This window comes from Pan paniscus, chromosome 23 (assembly GCF_029289425.2).
Source record: "Pan paniscus chromosome 23, NHGRI_mPanPan1-v2.0_pri, whole genome shotgun sequence".
NCBI classification, from domain to species: domain Eukaryota; kingdom Metazoa; phylum Chordata; class Mammalia; order Primates; family Hominidae; genus Pan; species Pan paniscus.
In genome coordinates, this window is record NC_085927.1 from 28,002,135 (window position 1) to 28,029,135 (window position 27,001).

Below are 27,001 nucleotides of genomic sequence, written 5' to 3' on the forward strand. Positions count from 1 at the left end.
ACCACACTGGGCAACATAGGGAGACCATGTCTCTATTTATTAAACAAATAATAATAATAATAAAGTACAATTCAGTGGTTGTAGTGTATTCACAGAATTTATCACCATGATCTAAATTTAGAACACTTTCAGTCCTCCTTAAAGAAACACAATACACATTAGCAGCCACTTCCCATTCCCACTAGCCCCAGGCCCCAACCCCACCCCACACCAGGCACCCACTGATCTCCATTCTGTTTTTATTGATTTGCCTATTCTGGAAATATACATAAATAGAATAGTTCACTATGTGGTGGTGTTTTGAGATGCAGTTTCGCTCTCATTGCCCAGGCTGGAGTGCAGTGGCACCATCTCGGCCCACCGCAACCTCCATCTCCCAGGTTCAAATGATTCTCCTGTCTCAGCCTCCCGAGTAGCCAGGATTACAGGTATGCGCCACCACACCTGGCTAATTTTTTGTATTTTTTTTTTTTTTTGACAGAGTCTGGCTCTTTGCCCAGGCTGGAGTGCGGTGGCGGGATCTTGGCTCACTGCAAGCTCCGCCTCCTGGGTTCAGGCCATTCTCCTGCCTCAGCCTCCCGAGTAGCTGGGACTACAGGCGCCTGCCACCACACCTGACTAATTTTTTGTATTTTTCGTAGAGACGGGGTTTCAGCGTGTTAGCCAGGATGGTCTCGTTGATCTCCTGACCTTGTTTTCTGCCCGCCTTGGCCTCCCAAAGTGCTGGGATTACAGGCATGAGCCACCACGCCCGGCCTGTAATTTTTTGTACGTTTAATAGAGACAAGGTTTCTCCATGTTGCTCAGGCTGGTCTCGAACTCCTGACCTCAGGTGATCCGCCCACCTCAGTCTCCCAGAGTGCTGGGATTAAAGGCGTGATCCACTGCGCCTGGCCACTATGTGGTCTTTTGTGACTGGCATTTTTTACTTAGCATAATGTATTTTTGTTGTTGTTGCTGTTTTTTAAGACATCGCCTTGCTCTGTTGCACAGGCTGGCATGCAGTGGCATGATCTGGGCTCACTGCAACCTCCAACTTTAAGGTTCAAGCAATTCTCCAGCCTCAGCCTCTTGAATAGCTGGGATTACAGGTACCCACCACCACGCCCAGCTAATTTTTGTTTTTAGTAGAGACGGGGTTTCACCATATTGGCCAGGCTGGTCTCCAACTCCTGACCTCAAATGATCCACCTGTCTCGGCCTCCCAGAGTGCTGGGATTACAGGCGTGAACAACTGCACCTGGCCGACTTAGCATAATGTTTTCAAGGGTCATCCATGTTGTAGCATGTATCAGTACTTCATTACTTTTTACAGTCAAATAATATTCCACTGTGTGGATGTGCCATATTTTGTTTATTCATTCATTAGTTAATGGAAATTTAGGTTGTTTCTACTTGTTTACTATTATGTATAATGCTGCTGTGAATATTCTTGTGCAAGTTTTTGTGTGGACATATATTGCCCAATAATTTTTTCTTTTTCTTTTTTTTTTTTTTTTTTTTGAGACAAAGTCTCGCTCTGTTGCCCAGCTGGAGTGCAGTGGCGGGATCTCGACTCACTGCAAGCTCCGCCTCCTGGCTTCACGCCATTCTCCTGCCTCAGCCTCCTGAGTAGCTGGGGCTACAGCGCCCACCACCACACCCAGCTAATCTTTTGGTAATTTTTAGTAGAGACGGGGTTTCACCGTGTTAGCCAGGATGTTCTTGATCTCCTGACCTCGTGACCCGCCCACCTCAGCCTCCCAAAGTGCTGGGATTACAGGCCTGAGCCACCGTACCCAGCCTGCCCAATAATTTTTAATGATCAAAATTATAAATTATGTTTATAACTCAAGTTCCTCGTTAGTAGAGAAAAAATACAGATAGAAATGTACAAATAATCCCGAGACCAGGTGCGGTGCCTGTAGTCCCAGCACTTTGGGAGGCTGAAGCGGGTGGATCACTTGAGGCCAGGAGTTTGAGATGACCCCAGCCAACATGGTGAAACCCTGCCTCTATAAAAATACAAAAAAATTAGCCAGGCATGGTGGTGCACACCTGTAATTCCAGCTACCTGGGAGGCTAAGGCATGAGAATCTCTTGAACCCAGGAAGCATAGGTTGTAGTGAGCCAAGATCATGCCACTGTACTCCAGGCTGGGTGACAGAGTGAGACCATTTAAAAAAAAAAAGAAATGTACAAATAATCCTGAAACCTAATGTTAGTCTTGTCTTTTATATTTCTTTTTTTTTCTTTTTTTTTTGAGACGGAGTCTCGCTCTGTCACCCAGGCTGGAGTGCAGTGGTGCGATCTCAGTTCACTGCAACCTCCGCCTCCCGAGTTTAAGCGATTCTCCTGCCTCAGCCTCCTGAGTAGCTGGGATTATAGGCGCCCGCCACCATGCCTGGCTAATTTTTGTATTTTTAGTAGAGGTGGGGTTTCACCACGTTGGTCAGGCTGGTCTCGATCTCCTGACCTTGTGATCCACCCGCCTCGGCCTCCCAAAGTGCTGGGATTACCGGTGTGAAACACCATGCCCGACCATTGTATTTCTTTATCAGCATTTTGAAATGATTAAATTTCTGATTCTCTTCATGTATATTCTGGTAACAGCACTTCTGCATAGTAAAATGGGCAAAAGGTAGAAAGAAGAAGAGAGTAACAAAAGGTTTAAATACATTCACTTATTGAACCCCATATTATCTAAGTTTGACCATTAAAATGGATGCTCTCCAGCTTGCTCAAACAACAAAGTATTTGTGAACTTTGCAGCCATTTGCATCTTTCTCGGAGGCAAGCACTTTATAAAGAAACACATACTTAACTCTATAGTAAAATTTGCAGCCTTATAGGAGTAAGCGTTAGATTAATGCAATAAATACTTAATGCAGATGACGGCTAAATCTTGGGAGTGGGTGCAAGCGGCCTGTTTTCCTGGTAGCTGATGCCTTGCATCGCATATGTACTTAGATTAATGCAATAAATACTTTATACAGATGACGGCTAAATCTTGGGAGTGGGTGCAAGCGGCCTGTTTTCCTGGTAGCTGATGCCTTGCATCGCATTTGTACTTAGATTAATGCAATAAATACTTTATACAGATGACGGCTAAATCTTGGGAGTGGGTGCAAGCGGCCTGCTTTCCTGGTAGCTGATGCCTTGCATCGCATTTGTACTCTGAAACAAGTTACTCTGCTTGCTCTTCCTGCAGTTAGGGAATGGTTAAGTCTCTACAACAAGTTATGACTGCTTTTCCTGGATTCAAGTTTTATTTTATTTTTATTTAATTAATTTGGTTATTTTTTGGGGAGACAGAGTCTCACTTTGTTGCCCAGGTTGGAGTGTAGTGTCATGATCAGGGCTCACTGCAGTCTTGACTTCCTGGACTCAAGTGATCCTCCTACTTCAGCCCCCAAGTAGCTGGGACTATAGGCGTGTGCCACAGCACCCAGCTATTATTATTATTATTATTATTATTATTTTCTTTTTTTTTTGAGCCAGAGTCTCGCTCTGTCACCCAGGCTGGAGTGCAGTGTCGCAGTCTCGGCCTACTGCAAGTTCTGCCTCCTGGGTTCACACCATTCTCCTGCCTCAGCCTCTCGAGTAGCTGGGATTACAGGCGCCCGCCACCAGGCCCAGCTAATTTTTTTGTATTTTTAGTAGAGACGGGGTTTCACCGTGTTAGCCAGGATGATCTCGATCTCCTGACCTCGTGATCTGCCCGCTTCAGCCTCCCAAAGTGCTGGGATTACAGGCGTGAGCCACTGCACCCGGCCCCTTTTTTTTTTTTTGAGAAGGAGTTTCACTCTTGTTGCCCAGGCTAGAGTGCAATGGCACGATCTTGGCTCACTGCAACCTCTATCTCCCAGGTTCAAGCGATTCTCCTGCCTCAGGCTCCTGAGTAGCTGGGATTACAGGCATGCACCATCACGCCCGGCTAATTTTTGTATTTTTAGTAGAGACGGGGTTTCCCCATGTTGGTCAAGCTGGTCTCGAACTCCTGACCTCAGGTGATCTGCCCAGCCTTGGCCTCCCAAAGTGCTGGGATTACAGGCATGTGCCACCGCGCCCGGCCTTAATGTTTTGTATTTTTAGTAGAGATGTGGTTTTGCCATGTTGCCCAGGCTGGTCTCGAACTCCTGGACTCAAACCATCTGCACACCTCAGCCTCCCAAAATGCTGGGATTACAGGCATGAGTCACTGTGCTCCGCTTCTGGTTCAACTTTTATACTTGTTTGTATAATCTTCATATAATAGTTTGAAAATTTATCCATGTGTAGTCATATTAAGGTTGAAAGTTCATTTTAATAAGGAAATGAAAGCAATGGACTCATCCTCTGAGGATGATTAGAATCTGATATAAGTGCCAGTTTTATAAATGTAAAACAAAATCTTAAAAACAGAATTTTAAGAGAAGGATAATAGAGCCAGGAATTGCTTCTCATTTATCATTATTATACTTGTTGGTCAGTAATCATAAACTAAATTGATTAGCTTATTATAACATGTCAGTTTAGTTGTTTCTTTTCTCTTAAATCTAAGCTTTTTCATTAAAACCTAAAAGAACCTCTAAATTTATGACCTATCAATGTTTACGTGCCAACAAAGATTAATGTCCACAATGATTATCTGACCTTTTTAAGTGGCTTGTAATGATTAGCTTGTTCCTAATAGTGGGTGTCTTAATCCTGTGGCCTTTTATAGCGCAACTTTTGATATTATTGTTTTTTTTTTTTTTTTTTGAGACGGAGTTTCCCTCTTGTTGCCCAGGCTGGAGTGCAATGGCATGATCTTGGCTCACCACAACCTCTGCCTCCTGGGTTCAAGTGATTCTCCTGCCTCAGCCTCCTGAGTAGCTGGGATTACAGGCATGTGCCACCACACCCAGCTAATTTTATAGATATTGTTTATTATATTAGGTTTTTCTTTTGTCCTATCTTCAGCCTTCACCAGCACAGGCTTTGACCGTCACACTTCTCCAGTGTTCAGCCCTGCCAATCCAGAAAGCTCAATGGAAGACTGCTTGGCCCATCTTGGAGAAAAAGTGTCCCAGGAACTGAAAGAGCCTCTCCATAAAGCATTGCAAATGCTCCTGAGCCAGTGAGTTACACTGCTGAGTGGGATGTGCTTCTTTAAGTAGTCTCTGGATCTCTCATGCAGCACTGGATTGGTTAGGGCTGTGTTTTAGGTGAACAGTGTCACTTCTTTTCTCACTTTTCTTTACATTTTCTTCATTTTCTTTCCCAAAGCATCTCTGTGTTTTGAATGACAGTTTTGCTTTAAAGGAGTGATTTAGCTATTCCAACATAGATTTGTTAATTTGTATTTATATGTTGAGCTGTCAGGTTTCAACGAATGCTTTTACCAAGTAGTAAATACAAGCTATTTCACTTCCCCCGACCACTTTTTACTGCCATTTCCTCTAGTGGTGACATGAATATAATGGCTAGCGTTTTGTGCGTTGTAATGTGGGATTAACATTATATCTGTATTTTAGAATTCTGTATTTAACATTTTATTGACCGGGCGCGGTGGCTCACGCCTGTAATCCCAGCACTTTGGGAGGCCGAGGTGGGCGGATTATGAGGTCAGGAGTTCAAGACCAGCCTGGCCAATATGGTGAAACCTCGTCTCTACTAAAAATATAAAACTTAGCCGGGCATGGTGGCGCATGCCTCTAGTCCCAGCTACTCGAGAGACTGAGGGAGGAGAATCACTTGAACCCCGGAGGCAGAGGTTGCAGTGAGCCGAGATCCTGCCACTGCACTGCAGCCTGGGTGACAGAGCGAGACTCCATCTCAAAAAAAAAAAACAAAAAACCAAAAAACCGTTATATCTGTATCCCAGAGGTTGCTCAACTTTAGGGTTGCACATCGGCCAATGGAACTGCTTCTACATTCTTATAGAAGGAACTTCTCTCCTAGCTATGGTTCTGACCATATTAAAGCTAAAGGCAAGAAGCTAGTAATAAGGAAAGTATTGAAATAGAACCAAATCATTTATTGTAAATATTAAAAATCAGCCTGTAATCCCAGCACTTTGGGAGGACGAGGTGGAGGTATCACTGGAAGTCAGGAGTTGGAGACCAGCCTGGCCAACATGGTGAAACCCCATCTCTAGTAAAAATACAAAAATTAGCTGAGCATGGTGGCAGGTGCCTATAATCCCAGCTACTCGGGAGGCTGAGGCAGGAGTATCGCTTGAACCCAGGAGGCGGAGCTTGCAGTGAGCTGAGATCATGCCATTGCACTCCAGCCTGCATGACAAAGGGAGACTCCATCTGAAAGAAAAAAAATTTTTTTTATTTTCCTGTAAGCAAAGTATATATCGATTACCATTTGTTAGAAGAAAGTAATTTGGGTTTTAGGAGAATTGGATTTTTTGTTGCGTAGTATTGTGAAATGAGCAAATGTAAAAATACTAATTATGCTTAAACAGTGAAATGAAATCGTATTTGGTAATCTCAGTACTTTGGGAGGTCCAGGCGGGAGGATTGCTTGAGGCCAGGAGTTAAAGACCAGCCTGGGCAATATAGCCAGACCCTGTCTCTACAAAAAAAATGTTTAGAAAATTAGCCAGTGTGATGGCATGTTCCTGTAGTCCCAGCCACTTGGGAGGCTGAGGTGGGAGGTTCACTTGAGCCCAATAGTTTGAGGCTGCAGTAAGCTATGATCACACCACTGTGGCACTCCAGCCTGGGCAACAGAGCAAGACCTTGTCTCTAAAAATAAAAATTAAAAAAGTCGTATTTGGATTTTCTTAACCTAATATATAGTAAAATTTAAATATAAATATGGAGAGAAGTATATGGGTATTGGGAAATAAAACTTACACAGGAAATTTGGATTTACAGCAGTTGTTTTCAAAAAGTGTTCTATGGAGCCTTAGGCATAGAGGTGCTGCAGGGGTCCTGAAGAAGTGAGGGATAGTAAGTGGGTTAAGCTCATTAGGGCCTCTCCACTCTTCTTTCTTTTTTATTTATTTATTTTAAATTTTTTGTAGAGACAGGGTCTCACTATGTTACCCAGACTAGTCTTATAACTCCTGGCCTCAAGCAACTCTCCCACCTCAGCCTCCCCAGAGTGCTAAGATTACAGGTGTGAGCCATTGTACCTAGCCTTATTTATTTATTTTCCCACTTTTCTTAACCAGAGCACGTGTACTTTCATATATTTTATATTCTGAGGTTACATGTAAGACTTGAAGAAAGAAATTTGCTGCTTCACTCCTCTCTCCACAAAAATGTAGAAGTTATCTGGACCAGGAGTGAAATAATGAAGTGAAAGGTGCAGACTTTTAAAAGAATCTTTTTCCTGGCCGGGCGCGATGGCTCATGCCTGTAATCCCAGCACTTTGGGAGGCCGAGGCGGGCGGATCACGAGGTCAGGAGATTGAGACCATCCTGGCTAACACAGTGAAACCCCGTCTCTACTAAAAATACAAAAAATTAGCCCAGCGTGGTGGCGGGTGCCTGTAGTCCCAGCCACTCAGGAGGCTGAGGCAGGAGAATGGTGTGAACCTGGGAGGCGGAGCTTGCAGTGAGCCAAGATTGCACCACTGCACTCCAGCCTGGGTGACAGAGCAAGACTCTGTCTCAAAAACAAAAAAAAAGAATCTTTTTCCAAATTTGATACAGACTTTGGCTTGGAGCAAACCATGTCACCCTTAATATTTCAATTCTCCACGTGTTAATTTTAACTTTATGGTGTAGTATAAGCTCTTCAAAAAACAGTGTTATGTAAGTTTTTAAAAGTATTGTTTCTGAAGTCCTTTTTGTGATCTACAGGAAAAATTGATGTCTTCTCACAGCAAATTCTATTTAAAGGAGAGTTGGCTTGGACGAATGTTTATTTTTTTCCCAAATCTTGAGAGAATTATTTTTGAAATTGGTTATGTATCAAAGTCAGGTCTCTTTCTTTTTTCAGAAATCTGTTTTTAGAAGTTTTAAGCTCTGTTACTAGTACCTTGAAAATAACTAATGGATGATAAACTACATAAACTAGTAGTATTATAAACGTTGAAGGCAGTATCGTAAGGTAGAAAATACCACTGATTCCTCCAAAAGGTTTTGTTAATGTAGGAAGTTATTGCTGAACCCTTCTTACAGAAGAACAACAGCTGTTTCAAAAAGGTATCCTGCCCTGCTCTTTTCTTCTTTGCTCTATTCTAATAGCTCACTAGGTAGGATTGGTTATTTAGCTACTTACTTTTCTATGTATTTGATTTCCTTTGAATGTTTTAATCTGCTGCATTTTTTGTGCATGTATGTCTGTGTATATGATGTTTCAAATCATGTTTCATTCAGAACGATGCTAAAATACTTTAGCCTGGTAGACAAACAACCAGTAAGGACTACTGTGACCCCCAGCAGCACCAAACAGTTCAGGAAAGGAAGTGAGGGGACTGATATATGCAAGTAAAGCTTCAGGGAGACTATAGGTAGGTAGACTGTGTAGTATCTGCTGAAGTTCAAGGTTTACACGAATCTGCTACTTAGCCCAAGGCATCTGAAAAGTACTAGGCTCACTTTAATGGGAAGGTGATGCCAGGAAGACAGTATATGCTGTATACATTTCATCATTACAGAGGCCATCTCTAGTATCTCATTTCCTTTCAGCATCACTGTAGTATTGATTTGATATAGACTTAGGTGAAAGAATGATGCCTGTGTCATCAGGATTCTTTTCTGAAATATCTAGACCAGTGCAATTCAATGCAAGTCACATATAATGTAGTTCTAATATGTAATAAAAACTAGCAGCCAAGTAAAAAATAAAATGAAATTTAAAATTTTTAATATTTTATTTAGCCCAGTACATCTAAAATATTTCAACATGTATTCAGTACAAAAAATTATTGAGCTATTTTGGATTGTTTTTTCTTCCTCATTGAAATCTAGTGTGTATATTATACTTTCAGCACACTGGCCACGTTTCTAATGCTCATTAGCCACATGTGACATCGAGACATTGTCATGGCATGTGTCAGAATCTTAACTTGAAATGGGAGTAGTATAATGGCCTTTGATACCAGATCTGAGTGTGAATTCCTGCCTTGCTGCTTTCCGGCTATGTGGGTTTGGGATAATTTCTTAGCTTTTCTGAGCTTTGGTTTCCAAATATGTGATATAGTAATATGTAATATAAAATATAAATATATAAAATATTAAAACCTAACATAATAAGCTACCAGTAAGTGGTAGCTATTATCAATCTTAAATATTCTTAAACTAAGGAAGTCATAGGTCACAGTGGACAGAGCAGAAAAATGCCTTTGGGGTAGTTTATTTATTTATTTATTTAGTGTTTGTTTTTTTTTTTTTTTTTTGGAGACGGAGTCTCGCTCTGTCACCCAGGCTGGAGTGCAGTGGTGCAATCTCGGCTCACTACAACTTCCGCCTCCCGGGTTCAAGCAATTCTCCAGCCTCAGTCTCCTGAGTAGCTGGGATTACAGGCATGCGCCAACACGCCCAGCTAATTTTTGTATTTTTAGTAGAGACATGGTTTCACCGGGTTGGCCAGGCTGGTCTTGAACTCCTGACCTCAGGTGATCCACCCACCTCAGCCTCCCAAAGTGCTGGGATTACAGGCGTGAGCCACAGCACCTGGCTGGGGTGGGATTTTAAAACTCTGCAAAAGCAAGACTCCTTCTCTTCTTTCTTTTCTTTTTTTTTTTTTTAATTTGAGATGGAGTTTCGCTCTTGTTGCCCAGACTGAAGTGCAGTGGCGCAGTCTCGGCTCAACTGCAACCTCCACCTCCTGGGTTCAAGCCATTCTCCTGCCTCAGCCTCCTGAGCAGCTGGGATTAGAGGCGAGTGCCACCACACCAGGCTAATTTTTGTATTTTTTTTTCTAATTTTTGTATTTTTAGTAGAGACGGGTTTCACCATGTTGGTCAGGCTGATCTTGAATTCCTGACCTCAAGTGATCCACCCGCCTTGGCCTCCCAAAGTGTTGGGATTACAGACGTGAGCCACTGCACCCAGCCCATTCTTTCTTAACATGTTTGTTAATACTTTGCCTAAAAGGAGGGAAGGTAAATTTTTAATCTATTAATTTTTAATTAATAGATTTTTTTAATTTTAAATCTATTATCTGAACAATTGATGCCTTCATATGTTACTTGGTCCCCAAGTCTTTTGTTTTTAAAATTTATGCATGAAACTGTGCTTTAAATAAAGTACTTGAAGTCACTCAACAAATGAGTGAGTGTTATCAATGATTCGAGTTTTTGGTATGACTAGGACTTACATAGAAATAATCAGAAAGGCTTATCTCTCTACCCTTGTATCATAACACTCCAAGTTAAAAATAGGACTCCAGCTAGGGGTGGTGGGACAGGCCTGTAATCCCAGCTAGCACTGAGGCTGAGGTAGGAGGCATCAGTTGGGCCCAAGGAGTTTGAGACCATCCTGGGCAACATAGGTGACTCCATTTAAAAAAAAAAATTTTTTTTTTTTTTTTTTGAGACGGAGTCTTGCACTGTCACCAGTGCAAATATTTCAACATGTATTCAGTACAAAAAATTATTGAGCTATTTTAGATTGTTTTTTCTTCCTCATTGAAATCTAGTGTGTATATTATACTTTCAGCACACTGGCTACGTTTCTAATGCTCATTAGCTACATGTGACATTGAGACATTGTCATGGCATGTGTCAGAATCTTAACATTCAACAGGCCAACAACTGTGATGAGGTGCCATTGATTATCAAATGAAACCTGATTTCAAAATGTTAAAATGCAGGTGGTGGGGAAAATGTGTGTCCCTGAATCTACAACCGTCTTCCCTGATTCTGTTTTCAGTCTGTGGTCAGAGAGATCTGAGTTCAAATCCCAGCCACACCACTTCCTAGCTGTAGGATGTATTAATTGAGGTAGGCTGAGATTTGCTGCAATCCCTCAATCTCAGTGACTTCACGAGAGAAAAGTTCCTTTGGCGTCATGCAAATCTGCTACAGGTGTGGCCACGTAGCAATGCGAGGAACCACTTGGAACTTATGGTTCCAGGACCTCAACACAGCCTCGTCTACCACCATCAGGGCAAAAAAGAGAAAGAGACTGGATAATTACAGAAAGTCTCTTCCTGCTTCAGCCAGGAAGTGGCACCCATCACTTCCACCCACATTTCATTGGCTGGGCTAACCACATGGCCCTGCTTAACTGCAAGGGGCTGGAAAATGTACTTTCCTGGATACTCAGGAAGAAGGAAAGACCAAAATATTCATGCCAATAGTTAAATCTAGCATGATAACGTTCAGCCTTCCCTGAGCCTTCGTTTCTTGTAAACTCCCAACACTGGAGTGCAGTGGTGCGATCTCGGCTCACTGCAATCTCCGCCTCCCTGGTTCAAGCGATTCCCCTGCCTTAGCCTCCCGAGTTGCTGGGACTACAGGCACACACCATCACGCCTGGCTAATTTTTTGTATTTTAGTAGAGACGGGGTTTCACCATGTTGGCCAGGATAGTCTTGATCTCCTGACTTCGTGATCCACCTGCCTCGGCCTCTCAAAGTGCTGGGATTACAGGCATGAGCCACCATGCCCGGCCAAAAAAATTTTTTTTAATTAAAAATTTAAAAAGTGGACTCAATTTATTGCGATATTTATTTCAACTCTTGTCTCCTCAATATGAAAAGTCTTCCAGTGACATGTCTCTTTAGTTTTAAAATATTTTAGATTTTTTACCTTTAAAAAAAGTTAAAATTCTGGTTTTCATTGTGCTAATGAGATCATTTTTGTTATTATTTTATCCTGTATTAATAATTCAGGTATTTCTTTGCAGCATAAAAATCCTATCCTGTAAGTTCCAAGCAGTTACAAAAAAATTACTAGAATATACATTTATCTTGCTATGTTATTAACTATTTCCCAGGCATGCATCACAGCTTATAGAATGCTTGAAAAAAGTGCATACTAGTGTGAAAAGCCACGTCTTGTACAAAACAGTATGTTGAATAATCCTTGTCAGTTTAGCAAAAAGTTCAACAGAGTAGTGACTGTATATGTATTCATCTGGAAATATAGAATTTTCCTTCTTTGTGACACAGACTTTTAAAAAAATCTCTACAGGCCAGTGACATATCAGGCATTTCGGGAATGTACACTGGAGACCACAGTTCATGCCAGCGGCTGGAATAAGGTATCATCACAATGATCTTTTCTCTTAAAAGATTTTAGTGTGTTAATGATAAGACATAGGAGGAATTGCTAGCATCATCAGCAGAAAACTGTTAGAGCTCATTCTTTAATGCACAAATCTATGTTAAGGGGATATTTTTGGTTAAACTGGTTTTTTGATTAATGCTGCAAGGTCCTGCTTGGCTCAAAATTATGTGTCCTATAGTATGGCCCCTTCCTTTCTGTCCCAATTTTCCCATCATTTCTTCATTTCTCTGTGTTAGACATAACATTTATCTCCAGATGGTTATATATTTATTAACATGTGAGTGTGTCTTGGGGAAAAAGAATACAGACTTCACTTGGGAGGTAGCCTCTTCCTGTTCTCTTAGATGAATAATACCATTTATGTTTTATAACTTATACAGTGTCTCGTGTCACATACCATTTGAGCATCCCAACCATCCTTTGCAGAAGACAGAATGGATTTTATTAGGTCTTGTTTATTACTTAGCTAGTTAGGTAGGTAATCAGAAAGAAAAGTTAAATGACTTGCCTAGAATCCCTTGACCAGTCAATATTGGAACCAACACTAGAGCTAAGATCTGATTCTAGCTTCTGTTTTTTCTACTGTACATATTGCTTATCTACTATCTTAGACTGTATTATCTACTTAGCACCTTGAGAAGGCAGGGTATAGGGGGATGCAGTATAGGGTGGCTTAGTGCAGTATGAGAAAGAAGGGCAGCCCTGAGGGATACAGTGCTAGAGATGAGAAAATTCAGGACAGTTACTTTTACAGACACCTACCTCTATTTGGAATTGTTTGTCATGAGTCAGACATGTGACCTTATGTACCTAATTGATGTATATTAGGTACATAACCAAACTTGTTTCAGATTTTAGCTTTGCCATGGTCTGGATATATGTCTGTGGGCAGGTTCTCTTTAAAAAAAAAAAAAATTTCGGCCGGGTGCAGTGGCTCATGCCTGTAATCCCATCACTTTGGGAGGCGGAGGTGGGCGGATCACCTGAGGTTGAGAGTTTGCAACCAGCCTGACCAACGTGGAGAAACGCCATCTCTACTAAAAATACAAAATTAGCTGGGCATGGTGGCGCATGCCTGTAGTCTCAGCTACTCAGGAGGCTGAGGCAGGAGAATTGCTTAAACCCGGGAGTTGGAGGTTGTGGTGAGCCAAGATTGCGCCACTGCATTCCAGCCTGGGCAACAAAAGTGAAACTCCGTCTCAAAAAAAAATAAAATTTCAACTTTTATTTTAGATTCAGGGGACGTGTATATGCAGGTTTGTTATAGGAAGCTCTCTGAATCTTAGTTTTCTCATTTGTGAAATGGGAAACAATAATACTAGTCTCATAAGTTTTATTAGAATTAAATGAGATAATACATGTTCAGTACTTATTAAGCATATTATCAGGCACCATAGTAAAGCTCAGTAAACAGCAGCTATTATATTAGCTTTAACACATGGGACCTTATTCTCAAATAGTCACTATTAACAGAGTATTAGTATGTTATCTATCGGTACATAATTTGTTAAGATATCTATTTGCCTCGTTTGTTTTTTTGGAATAAGAGAAAATATTCTCTCTGATACAGACATTTGAAATAGACTTATTTTATTTATTTATTTATTTTGAGACAGAGTCTAACTCTGTCGCCCAGGCCAGAGTGCAGTGGCTTGATCTTGGCTCACTGCAACCTCCGCCTCCCAGGTTCAAGCGATTCTCCCAAATAGCTGGGATTATAGGCACCCGCCACCTTGCCCAGCTAATTTTTGTATTCTTAGTAGAGATGGGGTTTCACTGTGTTGGCCAGGCTGGTCTCCAACCCTGACCTTGTGATCCGCTGCTCACCTCAACCTCCCAAATTGCTGGGATTACAAGTGTGAGCCACTGTGCCTGGCCTTTTTTTTTTTCAAGTTGGAGTCTCGCTTTGTTGTCCAGGCCTGGAGTGCAGTGGTGCAATCTCGGCTCACTCACTGCAGCCTTTCCCTTCCGGGTTCAAGCAATTCTCCTGCCTCAACCTCCCAAGTAGCTGGGCTTGCAGGTGCCCACCACTATGCCCAGCTAATTTTTGTACTTTTAGTAGAGACAGGGTCTTGCCATGTTGGCCAGGCTGGTCTCAAACTCCTGACCTCAGGTGATCTGCCTCTGTTGGCCTCCCAAAGTGATGGGATTACAGGCATGAGCCACCCTACCTGGCCTGAAATAGATTTTATAAAGGGCTGGATGCAGTACAGTAGCTCACACCTGTAATCCCAGCACTTTAGGAGGCCAAGGCAGGAGGATCACTTACGCCCAGGAGTTTGAGACCAGCCTGGGCAACATAGCAAGACCCTGTCTCTAAAAAAAAAAAAAAAAAAAAAGCCATACATGGTGGCGTGCACCTGTATTCCAAGCCGAGCTATTTGGGAGGCTGAGGTGAGAGGATGGCTTGAGCCTGGGAGGTGGAGGTTGCAGTGAGCCGAGATCATGCCACTGTATTCCAGCCTGGGCAACAGAGCCAGACTGTCTCAGAAAAAAAAGAAAAGAAAGCCCATACCTATTAGTAGTCACTCCACCTGTTAGTAGTTACTCCCCATTTTCTTTCCTGCTCCTCCCAGCCCCCGACAACAATGACTCTACTTTCTGTCTTAATGAATTTGTCTTTTCTGGACATTTCAAATAAATGGAGTAATATAATATGTGATTGAAGTCTCTTTTAATATGTAGACTTATCCTCCCTCTTTTTTCCTCTCTTTAATTCAGTTACAAGTTATTTTTCCTGTAAAATGTTCTCATTTCTGGGTTTTATTGACTATATCACTGAGATGTCACTTAACATGTTCTTCTGTGTCTGTATTTCCTTCCTGATCAGATTCAGGTTCAATCTTTTTGGCAAGAATACCTAATGGGTGGTTTTATCTATTTCCTATTGCATCACACTGGGTGACATATAATATCTGGTTGTCTCTTACATTGTATTTTGAAGCACACAAATCAAAGACAAACCTAATCAATGAATTCAGTACAGATAAAATTTGTAGAATATGATTTTTATTAGGACTGTTAAGTCACAGAAGGGTTAAATAGATTGGTAGAGCAAAATATGTCACTGTTATCATAAATATTCATTGTAATGAAAGGGACTCTCAGAACTATAAATTAGTATGCTTCATTTCTACACCAAGCAAGCTCATATATTATTTAATAAAAGGATAATGTCCCTAAATTTAAGTAGGTCTAACCTGTTAAACAAAGAGACCACATAGTGTACGAAGAGATGTCAGGAGATTAAATGAGTGTGTGGATAAAGGTGAGCCAGTGGAGGTAATCTGTTTTGATGGTCAAAAATACTTTAGCATTTCATTGCAAAAACAATTGAAGAAAAAAAATTATATATGATGTGGGGATTACTGTTATCCAGTAAGGAAATGACTTTTGAGAAAGAATCAAAGATAAAACTATTTGCTGACTTTTTAGACCTAGACATGTGAATCGTGGGTTCTTCTAGGAGTGGATGCCTGGGGATCTAGTTTTGTTTTAACATTTAAAAAAAGTAATGTGGGAGATGAGAGTCCAAAAAAAATCAGTTGTACAGATTATGTAAAATTCTTGTGGATAGTAAAATGTCAAGTTGATGGAGGTCAGTTGTAGAATTAACTCATGGAGCTTTGTGTGTAGGATTATGTGTAAATCCTCTTAGGATTTAGCTGCTTAAAGACAATCTAAACGGTACAGTGGCCTTGGACGTCATCATACAGGTCCCTGAAGATAGCATGCCAAATAGGTAAGCCTGGTATATGGTAGTCATTTAATAACTGTATGAGGAATGAAGGGAAAAAAAACGAATCATCTGACATAGCATGTACCACCAAGAAGCGTATTACCAACCGCATAGAAAATGTCCGTCCTGAAAAATGACGTTTCTGCACTGTGGTTACTGCGTTTCAAGAAAGATACTGGAATAGGGAAGATCCAGAAAAGGGAACTTAAGTGATCAAATGGATCACTTTGTATTGCAATGGAGCAATGGCCATATGAAAAACAGAATAAGAGAATAGTGGATTTCAGACTGGAAGTCTAGTGAATGAGGCTTTTCACTCCTCTTCCAGGAGTGAAAGAGAATTGCAGATTTATCACTACATTCTTACATAGTAAAACTAGGGTGTCTGCTTTTCAATATATGAAAGAGTTAAATTTGGAACAAATAAAACTAAGTGGTATTTTGTATAACAAGCATAAAATATTTACAACTCATTTCCCCAAGAGGTAATAGAGCTTAAACATGAATAACTTTAAAATGTTATATTATTGTGGATTATTATGGGAAATTAGAATGTTTTGAAGTCCAGAACATCCCGGGCCTTTAAGTTGATATACAGGTTAGCACCACTGGTTCATAAGCCACTCCTTACCTGCTTCTACCCGAGGCAAAATATAAACAGTTTTTTGTTTGTTTGTTTAATAGTATAAGTTTTCTTATTGAGGAAATGCCTAATGTATTCTTCTTTATAGCCCTATACTACTCCATCATTGTTAAGAAGGAGTTTTCAATATATTTTGGGCTGGAGTGCCTTTAGAATGTCAAGAAGTAAAGATATTATGTGTTCATTGCATGCTTCCTTTCAGATTTTGATAGAGATTCCCCCAGGGCTGCTTTCTCTTCCTTTCTTTAGAAGCCAAGGAATATTAGTTTGAAATATCAACTCATTGTTTTTTGTTTGTCCTCCTGCAGAAGTATTTTGTCGTCCCTCAGTTATTTCCTTGGCAGTCTACTAACAAGCAAATGGAATTGGTTTCATTTCCTTTTGCATTCCTTTTGCAGGCATGTGGACCTCTTGATGTTTTAGACAAAAGAGATTGCATGCAGATGGCTACCTGAATACTTAGTTTTTTTCAATATGCATTTTTTTTTTAAGGGAAGACAGGGACTCTAGTTAGTTTCTGTTGTAATTTTTGACGACTTTTAAGTATTGAGCCACATGGTTATTAGGTATAGATTGTAATGGCATCTTTTATGTTTGACTTTTGATGAGTTTTACAAGATAGCTCTTAATTTTTAAAAGTTCTTATTTTCAAATAATAAAAGCACATGGTACAAAATGCAAAAAAGTACAGAAAGATATGCTTTGAAAAATAAAAGTTTTCTCTCATCCTTGTTGCCAGTCACCTAGTTCCCTTCCTTTTAGGCAACCACTATTACCAGTTTCTTGCGTATTTTTCTGGAGACCCTGTAGGATTATATAGACATATATATGTGTATATGTTTTTATTACACAAATGGTACTGTATGTATTCTTCTATAACTTGCCTTTTTTTCACTTAAAGTAAATCGTGGTGATTGGGTAGTAAGCAATCTAAGTCTTTTTAACAACTATATATTTTACTGGATGGCAATAATTTATTTAACTAGTCCCTGTTGGGTTGTTTTTCTAGTTTTCTGCTGTTATAAATAATGCTTCAGGCTGGGCGTGGTGGCACACGCCTATAATCCCAGCACTTTGGGAGGCCGAGGTGGGCAGATCACTTGAGGCCAGGAGTTTGAGACCAGCCTGGCCAACATGGTGAAACCCCGTCTCTACTAAAAATACAAAAATTAGCCAGGCATCATGGCGCACACTTGTAATCCCAGCTACTCAGGAGGCTGAGCAGAGAATCGCTTGAACCTGGAAGGCAGAGGCTGCAGTGAGCCAAGACTGTGCCACTTCCTGGACGAAAGAGCGAGACTCCATCTCAAAAAAAAAAAAAAAAAAAGGAAAAAGAAATTAATTAATTAATAATGCATCAGTGAATTTCCTTCTATATATGTTATTTCTGTCACACACATACATGCACACACATGCCTAATTATTTTCAATAACTATTTCTACCTGCCTATTGTATAAAACCTACATGCAGTATTAGAAAAATCCTAATAGAAGTTACTGTTTTATTTCCTTTATATAATGAAAATAAAAATACCTTAATGATGCATTTAAATATAATTTTCTAGTAGTTGAACATATAAAACACATTATAAGAATTTCAGTGTGGTTTTTTATTCTCTCATCTTTGCATTGAAGATTTTGGTGCCTCTGGTTTTGCTACGACAAATGCTTTTGGAATTGACAAGACGTGGTCAAGAACCTTTGAGCGCACTGCTGCAGTTTGGCGTGACATATCTGGAGGACTATTCGGCAGAGTACATCATTCAGCAAGGTGGCTGGGTATGAGCTGTTATATATTAAAAATATTTTCTTGAAAAAAATTTAGGTTTGTTGTTCTTGTTTTTCTTAAGAGATGGGTTCTTGCTGTGTTACCCGGGCTGGAGTGCAGTGTCTTAATTGCTGGCACTATCATGGCAGGCTTCGGTCTCAAACTCCTGGGCTCAAGTGATCCTGCCTCAGGTCCTGAATAGCCAAGAGCACAGGCTGGGACTATAGGTGCCCACCACTGTGCCGTGCTCTATCCCATACTTTTTGATATGTAATTATTATTATTCAGTTGGTTCAGTTGTTTATAAATTTTCCTTATATGTTCTTTGACCCTTGAATTACTTAGAAATGTATTTTTTAATTTCTAAATACTTACAGGTTTAAAAATTTTGTTTTCAATTACTAATTTAATTCTGTTTCATCAGAAAGCACGACCATCATGGCATTGAAACTTGAGTTATAGCCTACTATCATGATCAATTTAAAAAATATATATATAGGGCTGGGTGCAGTGGTGCACATCTGTAATCCCAGTGCTTTGGGAGGCTGAGGTGGGTGAATCACCTGAGGTCAGGAGTTCAAGACCAGCCTGGTCAACATGACGAGACCCCATCTGTACAAAAAAATACAAAAAATTAACTGGGTTTGGTGGCATGTGCCTGTAATCCCAGCTACTCAGGAGGCCAAGGCAGGAGAATCACTTGAACCCGGGAGGCAGAGGTTGCAGTGAGCCAAGATGGCACCACTGCATTCCAGCCTGGGCAACACAGCAACAACAACAACAACAACAAAATATATATATATACACACACACACATATGTATATGTATATACACACATGTATATTTTTATGTATGTTTCAGAACATATATTCTCTAATGGTTGGTGCAGAAGTCTGTACGTGTCCATTTACATTTAATCAGTCTTAGTAATACGTATTTTAAATCTTTCAGTCATTTCCAATTATTTTGTCTAATTATTTACTAAGAGAGACATGTTCGATTTGCTACTATGGTGGTAGATTTTCCATTTTCCCTTTAGTTCTGTCAATTGTAGGTGACTAAAAGTTGTAATTATTGACCCCTGGACATTTATGCGGACTCTCTTTCTTTCTTTGGGCCTAGAAATGGTTTTTAAGTTTATTTGTTGTAATTTGCCCAACAGTCAGTGATTCTGTAGAGAGAGTACTTTTCATAAAGTATACTACTTATTATTGTTTTTTAGCCACTATGCATCTGAGGGTTTGAGTTAATTTTTAAAATATGTAAATTTAATTACTATGGATACTAATATCGAACATCCTAGGTTTACGTGCTTGGTAAATGCTTACTGAATAAAATCCTGAACATTTGTCTTAGGAAAATAAAAATATTTTTTGAGCTGTTCTTAAAAATAAGAATTGTGACAATTTATTGTTATTGTTGTCTTCCTACTTTAGTACTTTTTAAAACCTTTGGCCATTGTAGTGTATGGTTTGTATGATAGCCAGGAGACATCCCAGGTTAACTGCCACTTATCCCATATGGTGCTTTACAACAAGGGAAGAAAAATTTAGGGAATATTATGCACTCTCTTCTCAACTTTCAGTTTTATGATGATGTAGTACATCAAGGTTTGTTTGGTGATTGTAATTTGTTACAGAGAAAGTAAGTATATTACTCAACTCCAGTATCTGTGCCAAAAGAAAAGATCTACTGCATGGATAACTAGTTCATTAATACTTCCTTTTTTTTGAAACAGTCTTGCTCTGTCATCCTGGCTTGAGTGCAGTGCGCAATTGCAGCCCACTGCAGCCTCCGCCTCCCAGGTTCAAGCTATTCTTGTGCCTCAGCCTCCTGAGTAGCAGAGATTACAGGTGTGTGCCACCATGACCAGCTACTTTTTGTATTTTTAGTAGAGATAGGGCTTCGCCATGTTGGCAGGCTGGTCTCAAACTCCTGGCCTCAAGTGATCCACCCACTTAGGCCTCCCAAAGTACTGGGATTACAGGCATGAGCCACTGCACCTGGCCTTCATTAATATTTCAAATGTGTTTTATCTCTAAATTTGAATGTCCAATCTGTATTTCACATTGTTCGGTCTAAGCTCTCCATTTGCTTGTGTTTAAAACTAAGATATTAGGCCGGGTGCAGTGGCTTATGCCTATAATCCCAGCACTTTGGGAGGCCAAGGCAGGCGGATCACCTGAGGTCAGGAGTTTGAGACCATCCTGGCCAACATGGTGAGACCTCATCTCTACTAAAAATACAAAAATCATCTGGGTGTGGCTGAAGATGATGTGGAATGAGAAACAAATGTCAACATAATAAAATCTCAGTTAAAGTATTTTAAAAATTCTTAGTTGAGCAGCTCTGGGGGAATAAGGGCAAATATGCTTGTTATGAACTGCACTGAAATCTACCAAAGTTAATGTTTACTTTGTGTAGATCCATTTGTCAATTTTATTTATTTTTCCCAGTGAAAAGTGTGTTTTGATAGAGAACTTTTCATTCTATAAATACACTGTGAGTTACTAAAATATCATGAATTTTGTTTATTCCTGAAACATAGTTAAACTGTACATATGACATGGCTTATGTTAAAAATACCCAGTGCTCAGTTTTGAAAGGCAAAAAAAAAAAAAAAGTATAGGAGAAACTGAAGAATATACACTTTTTTAGGGGGCACATTTTGTTGTAGATCTGGAAATTTGATAGACTTGATTGTGTTTGTGAAAACTGAGCATTAAAGATTTTGATTGATCAAAAAAAAAATTATCTGGGTGTGGTGGCAGGCACCTGTAACACCAGCTACTTGGGAGGCTAAGGCAGGAGAATTGCTTAAACCAGGGAGGCAGAGGTTTCAGTGAGCTGAGATCGTGCCATTGCACTCCAGCCTGGGCAACGAGAGCGAAACTCTGTCTCAAACAAACAAACAAACAAACAAAAACCCAAGATACTGCATTTTTTTTTTTTTTTCAGTTGTAGTCTCGCTGTGTCGCTCAGGCTGGAATGCAGTGGCACTATCTTGGCTCACTGCAAGCTCCGCCTCCCAGGTTCACGCCATTCTCCTGCCTCAGCCTCCCAAGTAGCTGGGACTACAGATGGCTGCCACCACACCCGGCTAATTTTTCGTATTTTTAGTAGAGATGGGTTTTCACTGTGTTAGCCAGGATGGTCTCAATCTCCTGACCTCGTGATCCACCCGCCTCAGCCTCCCAAAGTGCTGGGATTGCAGGCGTGAGCCACCACGCCCGGCCGATATTGCTTTTTTTTTTAATGCCAGTTGGTGAAAATGTATCCTGTGACATAAGCTGTCAACATGAATCTCCTTAAGATACTGTGTGCTGAACATTACATTGACAGCTCTTAAAACCCTTCCAGAAGAGAATCATTTGACCACATGATATCGCATGTCTGTTATACAAAGCCTGTGGTATGATTTCCACGGGGAATGTATTTGTCATTAGTCACTTGAACACAACATCAAGTGAAACAAACTGCCTACCTCTCAAGGTGCAGCTACTTTTGAAAACCTGCAGCAGAGGAGGTGGTGCCAGCAGCCATAATCTGTTGGATGAATGGAGTGATAGCACATAGTCAGTTAGGAACAGGCAGGCTTTGGACATATAGATTTGAAGGAGAAAAATAATATTTTGTTTTCTGAATTATTAACAGAAATGGCTAGGACTTAGAAACAGGGTCTTGCTTTGTTGCCCTGGCTGGAGTACAGTGGCATGATCATGGCTCATTTGCAGCCTCAACTTCCTGGGCTCAAGTGATCCTCCCACCTCAGCCTCCCTAGTAGCTGGGACCACAGGTGTGCATGCACTACCACACTTGGCTTATTTTTTGCAGAGAGAGGTTTCACTATGTTGCCCAAGCTGGTCTCAAACTCCTGGCCTCAAGCAATTCTCCCTGCTTGGCCTCCCAAAGTGCTGGGATTACAGGCATGCGCCACCTTGCCCAGCCTGTTTTCTCTTTCTACCTTGTTGTTTTTTTTTTCACTCTGCCTTTTTACCCGGCGAATGATGAACTGAGAAAAGGATTAGAAATCACAAGATTTGTTTCTTGCCCCAGCTCTGCCAAATACTAGCCCTGTGTTTTGGAAGGATTCATTTAACTTCTCTGAACCTCAGTTTCAACTACAAAAAGGGAAGAATAGCTTCTCTGTCTCACAAAAATAATGATGTGAAAGTGTTTTGTGAAAATGTCACACTTTCACAAATGCAAGGTTTTCACATGCGTCTCTGAAGAGTGTGGGTTTTTTCCCTCTCCTTAAGTCTGATCGCCGTTTCCTCTTAGTTTCAGTTTTGACTTTTAGTTGCCCTGCAGCCCGGTGAGGGCACAGACTGGTTCATGTGCTGTGATTCTCCCTGAGTCATCCTTGCTCCCTCCCTCCTCGTTCTCTTTTCATTTCCTGGGCTTGTGTTGCTACATTGGAAGTCTGTCTGTCTCCTGGAAAGGGCAGAGCAAGTCCACTGTGGTAAGGCTTGTATTTTACTTTCTCCGTCGTCACATGATAAATACTTCTTGTGAAAGATTTACTTTTAGATTCCATAAAAGATTACTGGAGGGAATGTCATCTAATGTCTATTGTAATATTTAAGTATTTTGAATAAAATTAATCTTTGTCATTTTCTCTCGACATGAAGCTTCTGATTTTAGAATAGGTTTTTGTTTGTTTAATCTAGGATATTTAAAGACTATCTCTTGGAAGCTTTTAGGTTAATAATTTGTTAGAATAGTTTTCATATTGTGGGAGGTGACACACAGGGATGATCTGAAATTAATGAAGTGGGTTGCAGCTAAAATCAATTTAGTAAGAGTAAGTACTGTTTTGGGAAATCTGCCTGCTGTATATGTGGGTGTGGATGTTTACTGTGTTATACTCTGAAATGTATTTTTTGTGGAAAATTACTTCTCTGTAATTTCTTCAACACTCTCCATTTTCTTATTTTAGGTTAATAATGATCTGAGAGGTGCATTTGGTTATAAGGGTCCAAAGCAGTGATCTGTTTCCGTTTTGCAACTTCGAGGCCTCAAAAATATAAAACTAGCTGGTTGATCCCAGCTAGTTTTATATTTTTGAGGCCTCAAAGTTACAAAATGTCAGTGGAGCCTTTGTGTGTTTTGTGTCAGTGGAGCCAAAGAGATGGATACTCCCAACAATACAAATATTTTATATTAAGAATGATTTAGATTGTCAGAATCCTTCTAAGACTACTTATAGATGTTATTCTAATGTAAGTTGTAACTAACGTATTATCCAAAACAGCTCTTTTTCTTGACAGATATATATATAAAGTCTGAGAAGTAATGATAGAGGTTTGTTGGCATAAATCTTAAGGGAAATGAGTCCTTAGAAAATTTACCAATGTAGATGGGCTTTGGAATTTTGCCAAAGCTTCTTCAGATGGAAAAGTTAAGTTCATAGGAGCTCAGCTCAACAGCAGCTGTGTCTCAGAAGGTAAAATATTGCTTGAGGGGGCAGAATAATTTGTAACTGATGTGACCCCCTGCCCCCACCAAAAAAAAAGTGAAACAAAAAAATACAATCAATATAGACATCATGATGCAGCCAATTTTTGTAATAGGTCTCTCAGCGATTGTCAACCTGATTTTTACTTAGGTCTACCACCAAAGTAAAGTTATGTTTGTATTTTATTTTACATTTATTTTGATATATTCCTTTACTTAGTTTTTTACTTAGTTCCTACCACGAAAGCAAAGTTATATTTGTATTTTATTTTACATTTATTTTGTTATATTCCTTTTATCTATTTATGTTTCTTCTCTACTTCCCTTTTTAATTGAAGAGTTTAATGCATGTATCTGTGTGTTTGCTTGAAAAAAAAACACCAAGTATAACATGTTCTATCTATGAATACTTCTGGCCATTAACTCAAAAGGTACTATATTACAGACAGAAAAGCACCAGAAAGCAATCAGGGACTTCATCTAAGAGGTAGGACAGCATAGTTGGTAAAAATACAGACCCTGGAGGCAAACTGCCTGGGCTTGAATCCCAGCTTTATTACTTTGGGAAAACTACTTATCTTCTTTACTTGTTTTGGTTTCCATGTCTGTGAAATGGAAGTAATAATAATCCTCTCACAGCATTGTTGTGAGGTTTCAATAGATGAAGTGAAGACTTTAGAAGGGCACATGATAAGAATTATATAAGGGTTACCTATTATTGCTATCCAATTTGTCATAGCAAGCTGAGGGACCTTGGGCAAGTTACTCAAACCCTTTGGCTTCATTTATTTAAAAACAAAAACAAAAAAGACGTAGTTTTCTGCTTCTTTGTGCATATTTAAACTCATGGTTTATCCCATGAGTTTTATATTTTTGAGCCCTCGAAATTACTCCTTTGCATTTTATGTCAGTGAAGCCAAAGAGACAGATACTCAACAACACAAATATTTTGTATTAAAAACTATTTAGATTGTTAGAATGGTTCCGAGGCTACTTGTAGATATTATTCTTCTAATATGATAAGTTGTAAGTAATATATTATCCAAAACAGCTCTTTTTCTTTTAGTGAAAGCCTGCTCTTCATTATGACATTAATTATTAAGAGAGGCTCGGCCGAGCGTGGTGGCTAATGCTTGTAATCCCAGCACTTTGGGAGGCCGAGGCGGGTGACTCACAAGGTCAGGAGATCAAGACCATCCTGGCTAACACGGTGAAACCCTGTCTCTACTAAAAAATACAAAAAATTAGCTGGGCTTGGTGGCAGGCACCTGTAGTCCCAGCTACTCGGGAGGCTGAGGCAGGAGAATGGCGTGAACCCAGTAGGCAGAGGTTGCAGTGAGCCGAGACTGCGCCACTGCACTCCAGCCTGGGCGACAGAGTGAGACTCCATCTCAAAAACCAAACAAAACAAAAAAAAGAGGCTCCAGCCCGGTGACATGGCAAAACCCTGTCTCAAAAATATAAAACTGAGGCTGGACGTGGTGGCTCACGCCTGTAATCCCAACACTTTGGGAGGCCAAGGTGGGCGGATCACCTGAAGTCCGGAGTTCGAGACCAGCCTGGCCAACATGGTGAAACCCCGTCTCTATGAAAAATACAAAAATTAGCCAGGCATGGTCGTGCATGCCTGTAGTCCCAGCAACTCGGGAGGCTGAGGCAGGAGAATTGCTTGAACCCAGGAGGCAGAGGTTGCAGTGAACCAGGATTGCGCCACTGCACTCCAACCTGGGTGAACAGAGAGAGACTCTGTCTCAGGAAAGATAAATAAATAAATGAAATAAAAAATAGAAAGATTAGCCAGGCATGGTGGTGGGTTCCTGTAATCCCAACTACTCAGGTGGCTGAGGCAGGAGAATCTCTTGAACCCAGGTTGCAGAACCCAGGAGCCGAGATTGTGCTGCTGCACTCCAGCCTAGGCAACAGAGTGCTATTAAAACAAAAGAAAACATTGACCGGGTGCAGTGGCTCACTCCTGTAATCCCAGCACTTTGGGAGGCCGAGGCAGGCAGATTGCCCAAGTCCAGGAGCTCAAGACCAGCCTGGGCAACATGGTGAGTGAGAGCCCATCTCTACAAAAAATATAAAAATTAACTGGAAGTAATCTGTGGTCCCATTTACTCAGGAGGCTGAGGCAGGAGGATCACTTGAGCCTGGGAGGTCAAGGCTGCAGTAAGCCAAGATTGCGCCACTGACCTCCAGCCTGGGTAACAGTAAGACCTTGTCTTAAAAAAAAAAAAAAAAAGGCTGCTATTTTTATATTTTTGTTTTATGTGAATTGGTCCCCAGGAGTAAAAGCTTAGTAATCTGTTCTTTCTTGTAAGACTTTTTACATAACAGCACAAAATGTTCAGTGAATCTTCATTAAAATGTCACATGTCCTAAATACAGAAATACATTGTAAGGTAGGGAGGCCATGACAGCAAGACATAAAGCTATTTAATCTGAATTGGCCGGGTGCAGTGGCTCACACCTGTAATCCCAGCACTTCGGGAGGCCGAGGCAGGCAGATCATTTGAGGTCAGGACTTTGAGACCAGCAACATGGTGAATCCCCGTCTCTACTAAAAATTAAAAAAAAAATTCCCCGGGCATGGTGGCGCACACCTGTAATCTTAGCTGCTCCGGAGGCTGAGGCAGGGGAATCGCTTGAACTTGGGAGGCGGAGGTTGCAGTGAGCTGAGATCACGCCACTGCACTCCAGCCTGGGTGACAGAGCAAGACTCTGTCTCAAAAAAAAGTAAATAAAAATAAAAAATAAATAAATGCCTGTAATCCCAGCACTTTGGGAGGCCGAGGCAGGCAGATCACGAGGTCAGGAGATCGAGACCATCCTGGCTAACACAGTGAAACCCCGTCTCTACTAAAAATACAAAAAAATTAGCCGGGCATGGTTGTGGGCACCCATAGTCCCAGCTACTCGGGAGGCTGAGGCAGGAGAATGGTGTGAATCCAAGAGGCGGAGCTTGCAGTGAGTCAAGATCGAGCCACTGCACTCTAGGCTGGGTGACAGAGCGAGACTCCGTCTCAAAAAAAATAAAAATAAAAATAAGTAAATAAATAAATCTGAATTGGCTTTTAAACAATATATTACGCCAAAGTTGTGATCAGACAAACTTGATCTAATGTCTTAGATGAGATGAAAAGATCCTCTAGATGTGGAACAAAGAACGTTCTTCAATCTTTTGTTAACTTTGAGCTGTTAAAAATAAGGGGAAAAGCCAGGCGTGGTGGTGCGGTGGCTCATGCCTG

At 40.6% G+C, this 27,001-nt stretch overlaps 1 protein-coding gene across 1 annotated transcript in view; it reads left to right on the top strand.

Moving 5' to 3' along the window:
* BCL2L13 (BCL2 like 13) overlaps positions 1-27,001 on the top strand; it is a 100,476-nt gene that overhangs the window by 55,309 nt on the left and 18,166 nt on the right. The window contains 3 exon segments of the mRNA XM_055105569.2: positions 4,924-5,080; positions 12,050-12,119; positions 18,163-18,306. Coding sequence (XP_054961544.2) covers positions 4,924-5,080; positions 12,050-12,119; positions 18,163-18,306 — 371 coding nt within the window.